Source organism: Geospiza fortis, unplaced genomic scaffold, assembly GCF_000277835.1.
Source record: "Geospiza fortis unplaced genomic scaffold, GeoFor_1.0 scaffold224, whole genome shotgun sequence".
Classification (NCBI taxonomy): domain Eukaryota; kingdom Metazoa; phylum Chordata; class Aves; order Passeriformes; family Thraupidae; genus Geospiza; species Geospiza fortis.
Window position 1 is genome coordinate 337,602 of NW_005054448.1, and position 7,184 is coordinate 344,785.

The following is a 7,184-nucleotide window of genomic DNA, read 5'->3' on the forward strand; positions in this document are numbered from 1 at the left end:
CCTTGCGCGGCGCGGGCTCCGCCTCGCTGATGGCCTTGGCGCCGTGCAGGCGCGGGGGGGACTTGCACTGCAGCTCTCCGTGCGTCTCCCGCCACTTCTTCAGCTGGATCAGGTGCTCCCGCTCGATCTGACGCTCCGTCACCGGCAGCTCGATGACCTGCAGGGACACTTGTGCCATCAGCGACAGTGCCACCGGGGCTGGGTGTGGGATCACCCTCAGAGCACAGGCCACTGCTAGCCAAGCTTTTTGGGAGCTGTTTCCCATGCTCCGCCCACCCAGGGACAGCCCAGCCTGGCAGCACTGGCCAGCTGGGCGGCGCTGGGCCCCCACACCGTCCCCAGCACCTCACCTCCTGCACCAGGAAGGCCTCCTGCATGATTTTGGGGCTGAGAGCCCTCAGCCTCTCCATGGTCTCATACTGGCCCTGGCAGGATTTGAGCTTGTCTGAGGAGCCCAGGGTGTGTTTGAGCAGCACCAGGCCCACCCGGAAGATGATCTTCACTCCTGCAAGAGGAGACGTGAGGCAGTGAGTACCAGGCAGGACAGGGTGACACTGCCACCAAGTCCCTCAAATGCTGTGGGGCAGCAGATCCCAGTCCCATTAACAGTCAGGACATGCAAGGGGGTGAATTTGGGATGTACACACCACCCAACCCCCAGGAAAACAGCCCACCTCCACCACAGGCATGTGGCTGCCCCAAACCTGCCCTGCTACAGGTCCCATGGCCGTGGGGAGTGCAGTCACCCCAGGAGGAGGATGAGGATGAGGATGGTGGGAGCTCCCACCTTCACAGAAGAACATGTCCCAGACGCGCAGGACGGAGCTCCAGGGCAGCGTGCGGGAGAAGGCGCACATGAACCACTCCGTCATGTACAGGATGGGGTCGATCTTCTGCTTGCTCAGGTGCTTGTAGGCCACAGGTGAGACCTTGTGCAGCAGGGAGAAGAGGATCTGTCCGTCCAGCTGGATGGCTTCCTGCGGGGACAGGGACCAGCATCCCAGTGAGTACCCCAGCCCTGCAACAGCCCCCAGTGCCTGGCCCCAGCGGGGGCAGCCAACCCTCTACACCTGATATGAGCAGAGCTGTGTCCCATGGATGCTGCACTGAGACCCCCATCCCTGAATGTGAAATGCTTCTGGGAGCCACAGCACAACAGGGACACTCTGGGAATACCCAGCCCCTCCCCAGACCCTTTCTTTCGCTATGGTGAGGAGCTGTTTTGGCCTGGAGATTCAGAATCATGGAATGGTTTGGGTTGGAAGGGACCTTAAAACTCATCACATTCCACCCAACTGCCATGTGGTACCTCCCACTATCCCAGGCTGCTCCAAGCCCTGTCCAACCTGGCCTGGAACACTTCCAAGGACAGGGTGGCTACAACTGCTCTGGGCACCCTGTGCCAGGGGCTCATCACTCTCCCAGGGAACAACTCCTTCCCAATATCCCATCCATCCCTGCCCTCTGGCAGTGGGAGCCATTCCCTGTGTCCTGTCCCTCCATCCCTTGTCCCCAGCCCCTCTCCAGCTCTCCTGGAGCCCCTTTAGGCCCTGAAAGGGGCTCCAAGGTCTCTCTGGAGCCTCCTGTTCTCCAGATGAGCATCCCCAGCTCTCCCAGCCTGGCTCCAGAGCAGAGGGGCTCCAGCCCTCAGAGCAGCTCCATGGATTCCTCTAGACTTGCTCCAGCAGCTCCAGGTCCCTCCTGTGCTGGGCCCCAGGGCTGGGGCAGCTCTGCAGGTGGGGTCTCACCTGGGTGGGGCAGAGGAGCAGAATCCTCTCTCCCCTGCTGCCCACACTAGGGGCTCAGCCCAGGACACATGGCCAGGCCATGGCCAACCCTCACCCAGCAGCACCCCAAAGTCCTTCACCCCAGGGCTGCTCCTGATCCCTTCATCCCCAACCTGGATTGATCCTGGGGGTTGCCCCAACCCAGATGCAGCACCCTGCAGGTCCCTGCCACTGCTGAATGCACCATGAGCCCTTTACTCACCAGTTTCTCGCTGTAGTAGCCAGGGAGGTACTTCTCACAGATCTGCACCAGGCACCAGAACGCTTGCTGCAAGCCAAAGGGCAGCAGGTGAGCACCCAGAGGACATCCCTGTGACCCACTCCCTGCTCCCAGGGACCACGGGAGAGGGTGGGAACCAGCAGAGCACCCCCCCAAGGGGTCTCACACCCTCCGGGAGGTGCCAGCTCTGTCCCCTGAACCGCGTGCCCATACCTCGGCTGGCATGTGCATGAGCAGGACGGCGGCGATGGGCGCCTGGGCCTGGCAGTACCCCTCCTCAGGGCGGTACAGCGTGTACGCCTTCAGCACCCGGAACAGGTCCTGCTGCCTGCGGAGACACCGCGCACGCACAGATGGGCACACGGCAGGCACAGCTGGGCACATGGCGCGCACAGCTGGGCACACGGCACACACAGCTGGGCACACGGCACACGCCCAGCTGGGCACACATGGCACACACAGCTGGGCACACGGCACACGCCCAGCTGGGCACACATGGCACACACAGCTGGGCACACGGCACACGCCCAGCTGGGCACACATGGCACACACAGCTGGGCACACGGCACACGCCCAGCTGGGCACACATGGCACACACAGCTGGGCACACGGCACACGCCCAGCTGGGCACACATGGCACACACAGCTGGGCACACGGCACACGCCCAGCTGGGCACACATGGCACACACAGCTGGGCACACGGCACACGCCCAGCTGGGCACACATGGCACACACAGCTGGGCACACGGCACACGCCCAGCTGGGCACACATGGCACACACAGCTGGGCACACGGCACACGCCCAGCTGGGCACACATGGCACACACAGCTGGGCACACGGCACACGCCCAGCTGGGCACACATGGCACACACAGCTGGGCACACGGCACACGCCCAGCTGGGCACACATGGCACACACAGCTGGGCACACGGCACACGCCCAGCTGGGCACACATGGCACACACAGCTGGGCACACGGCACACGCCCAGCTGGGCACACATGGCACACACAGCTGGGCACACGGCACACGCCCAGCTGGGCACACATGGCACACACAGCTGGGCACACGGCACACACACAGCTGGGCACACGGTGTGCACGTGGCTCAGTAGCCTTCTCCATGCATGCCAGGCAGCAGCCTGGCTCAGTCCCTGGCTGGGATCCCTTCTCCACACAAACCCAGGGCTGCAGGACACAACAGGGCTCAGATCCTGCCTGGATCTGGGAGTCAAGGCATGGAGACAACCACCCTGCCCAGAGTGAGCCGTGGACAGGCAGGGACCCAGCTGCAAGCACAGGGGCACCAGAGGCACAGGCACTCCCCAACACACTGGGAGCAGCATTTTACTGGTGAAATGGAGAGCACAGGCTGCCACCTCCTCCCTCTGCCCTCCTGTCATGGCAATTCCCACCCCACTGGGTGTCAGAGCTGGCCTGAGCCATCCTGTTTTCAGCCAGTGGATGCTCTGCGACTGTGGGGGGGTAGGGAATGTTGGAGGAATGGGGAGGACACTGGGGACATGAGTGTGGCTCCATGAGCTGGGACAGACAGTGCCCACCCCATCCATGGCTGCTGAGGGCTGGACACACAGTAGCTCCACATACCCATGGCCTCCACGTGAGACGAACATCTCATGGAAGGGGAACTGCCGATGGAGATCCCGCTCGATCACATCCAGCCACTTTGGATCTCCTGTGAGGAGGTCTAGTTCCTGGGGAGGCCAAGACTGGGGTGAGCAACACCCTTGACACCCCCCCCAAGATGTCTGAGATCCCAACATACGCCCAAGCCTGAGCAGGAGCCACCCCAGCACTGCCCCCTCCCTGGTGGTGCAGGAGGGTTCCCAGCAGGACTCACATCAAACTTGCCCATGTTCTGCTCCAGCTTGACCTTGCTCCCAGACAGGTACTGCCAGGCACGGCCCCGCAGCGAGGGCGGGATCCCCTTCTGGCACCGCAGCCGGATCTGCGGGAGAGACACAGAGACACAGCGTCAGGGGAACCACAGAGCGCTGGAAACAAAGACACTCCCGGGGCAAGGGGGGAGCCAGGCCAGCACCACGGCCACAGGCTGGGCCCCCGCCGCTTCCCAAACAAGGAGAAGTGTCCCTGAGCCCCTGGGATGCAGGGATGCCAGCTGGAATGGCAGTCAAGCACCAGCAGCACGGGGGAGCTGCCAGAGGCCCAGCAGAGGCTTTGTGGCTTGCAAACAGCTCCAAACAAGCCTGGCACTGCCTCAAAGGCAGATCCTGCTGGGAGCTGGAAAAGCAAACACTGGAGTCAAGGTGGGGAGTGAGTGGCTCTGTCCCACATGGGAAGCACTGAGGACACAGGGGAGGCTCCCTAACCCCCAGTCCAGCCCCCCACCCCCACTGTGGGGCCATGGAAAGCAGGGATGTGCACCCTGACGAGCGTCTCAGCCTTTCCACCCGCTCATCCTGGGCACAAGGGCAGGTCTGGTTCTGTCTCCGTGCATGGCCAGATCCTGAGGCCCCTGGAGCCAGCTCCATGCCCACAGTTTCCTGTGCCCCTGATTTCCTTGGCACTGGGCACCAGCCAGGACCAAAGTCCAGGCGAGGCAGTCGGTGCCTACCCTGCGTGGGGAGCTGAGCCAGCTTAGCCCAGGCGCTGCCTACACCAGCAGGGACCAAAACAGAGCCCCCAACATCCCAGTCCAACTCCTCATCACAGCAGCAGCTCCAAATCACACAATGATGGAATGGTTTGGATTGGAAGGGACATTAAAGACCATGGGCAGGGTCCCCTGCCACTATCCCAGGCTGCTCCAAGCCCTGTCTAACCTGGCCTTGGACACTGCTGGGGCAGCCCCAGCTGCTCTGGGCACCCTGTGCCAGGGCCTGCCCACCCTGCCAGGGAACAATTCCTAATTCCCAATATCCCATCCAGCCCTACCCTCTGGAACTGGAAACCATTCCCTGGGTCCTGTGCCTCCATCCCTTGTCCCCAGTCCCTCTCCAGCTCTACTGCACCCCCTTTAGGCCCCTGAGCTCTCCCTGGAGCCTTCTCCTCTGCAGGTGAGCACCCCCAGCTCTCCCAGCCTGGCTCCAGCCCTTGCAGCATCTCTGGTGCCTCCTCTGGACTCTCCAGCAGCTCCACATCCTTATGTGTCCTTTTCCCCAAAGTCACCCCCCACAACACCCTGCAAACCCTAGCACAGCCTCCCCTCCCCATGTCCCTGCTCGGGTGGCACATGCCAACTGTGCCAGAGCTCTCAGAGCAGTGGCCAACAGCTCCCAAATCCTCTCCTGCCTGCCCAGGGCTGTGTTTCCCTGTTTGCTGGAGCAACTGAGGAGCAGGTGGTTGTTTCCAAGCACAGTACCATCACCTCCCAGGGGGTTTGCTGCTCTCTCACTGGTTGTTTGCACGGGCAGGTCCCTTTGTGCTGGCAGGAAACACAGCGGACGATGCCCAGGGCTGCTGTGGGCAGCTCCATGGCTGCTGACAGCTCCCATTTCCAGCCAGCTCCCCTTCCGGCTGACTGAGCTGCCAGGAAGGAAACTGCCTCGCTGGGTTTTGGTTGGGCAGCCCCTCCAGCTGGCTGGGCCAGCGCTGCCAGGGCTGAGCAGCTCATCCCCTTGGACCCACGTGGGGTCCTGCCATCACCCCTGTGATCCCACTGTGATCTGGGAGTGTGTCTGGGCTGAGGGATGCTGAAAGCAAGGTGAAGCTGGAGTGCTGCCCGGGCTGGGAGAGCAGTGGGAGCTGCCCACCCACACGTCTGCCCTCCTTCCAGCACGCGGTGCTGGCACAGTGCAGCACCATGAGGGATGTGGGGTCAGGCTCTGCTGGGATCGGGGCCAGGCAGGGAGCGTTTTGGGATGCTGGAGCGGCGCAGGTGTGAGCAAGCCCGGCAGGAGCTGGCCCAGGGATCCAGGGGCTGCCTGCCAGCCCTGGTGAGGCAGCCAGAAAAGTACTGGGGTTTTTCAGAGGCTCAGGGAGCTCCCCCAGAGCAGCAGGGACCTGCACCAAGCAGGCTCCTGCCAGACCAAGGATAGTTGACAGCATCCAAGGCCAGGCCTGGCAGCCTTCCCTGAGCAGCCTCAGGGATACAGGCACAGAGCAGCATTCCAGAGCAGCCTCTCCAAAGCTCCAGGCATGGATTTTTGCTGCAGGACAGACCATACAGCACATCAGCCCTATGGAGATTCCCAGAGGCTCGGGCCAAGCACAAGGGAGCTGCTGTGCCAGCTGGAGCCCTCACCCCATCCCAGAGGGCACCCTGTGGCACATGGCTGGAGAGTGGCGGAAATTGCCCGTGGAACAAAGCGCCCGCCTGCCGTGGCCCAGAAAACTCTCCCAAATCCTTTAAGAGCAGCCAAGAAACAGATGAGGGATTCCAGTGTCATTCACCAGGCACTGAGTAGGGACAGCACTCCAGCACACTGAGGAGGCTCTGCCAGCATGGGGAGGAGGATGAGGAGAAGGCCCTTCGGCCACTCTCTGGCACTGCTGTCCCATGCCAGCAGCCTCACTGCTCCCAGCAGACACACAGCAGCAGCCCTGGACTTGCTGTATCCCAGTTCCTGCCTCATCTGCAGGCTCAGGGATCAGGGAGCACCAGCAAACCAAGCCATGGAGTCAGCACACCAGGAGTCTCCCAGGGACCCCCGTTCGCAGACCAGTGTCACGCAAATCAGACTCAAACATTTCCTACACCGAGCTTTTTTTGGTCTGCAAGATGCTCAGAACAGAAGTTTCCATGAGCAAACAATTCCCATGGCTGCCTGCAGGCAGCCAAAGAAGCCCTAGGAAGGCTCCAGCCCGGCAGGGAAGAATTGGAGGCAAAAGTGGGCTGGCTCAGGACCACTCACTCCCCCAAGCTCCACTTTCCAAGGGGAGTGAACAGCCCATTCAAGCCAACAGCATCACCCAAAAGCACCCAGACGCCTGTCTGCAGGGAACCAGTGACACCAGGCTGCCCCAAAGGGACACTGCTGTGCCTGGCTGTCCCTCACTGCCACCTCCCAGAGGCGACATGGCTGTCACTTACCTTCTTGTGTTTCTTGGCCATCCATTTGTCCCAGTTGTTGAGCATATCCAGCCACTTGGACTCCCGCTGCCGGAGCACCTCCAAGGGCACCTCCTCCAGCCTGTGGGAGCGGGAGGAAGCGGCCGGTCAGTGGGTGCCTGGCCCTCTGTATGGTGCTGAGCCCC

At 62.2% G+C, this 7,184-nt stretch overlaps 1 protein-coding gene across 1 annotated transcript in view; it reads right to left on the reverse strand.

Annotated features, from left to right (window-relative positions):
* The window catches only part of LOC102042531, a gene marked incomplete at its 3' end in the record, with an annotated part of 14,102 nt that extends 6,964 nt beyond the window's left edge, over positions 1-7,138 (reverse strand). The window contains exons 1-8 of the mRNA XM_031062453.1: positions 7,021-7,138; positions 3,868-3,975; positions 3,615-3,721; positions 2,221-2,335; positions 1,990-2,055; positions 788-977; positions 351-505; positions 1-157 (exon numbers count right to left, since the gene is read on the reverse strand). Coding sequence (XP_030918313.1) covers positions 1-157; positions 351-505; positions 788-977; positions 1,990-2,055; positions 2,221-2,335; positions 3,615-3,721; positions 3,868-3,975; positions 7,021-7,065 — 943 coding nt within the window. The remainder of the gene's footprint in view (positions 158-350; positions 506-787; positions 978-1,989; positions 2,056-2,220; positions 2,336-3,614; positions 3,722-3,867; positions 3,976-7,020) is intronic.
* Positions 7,139-7,184: the final 46 nt, after the last annotated feature.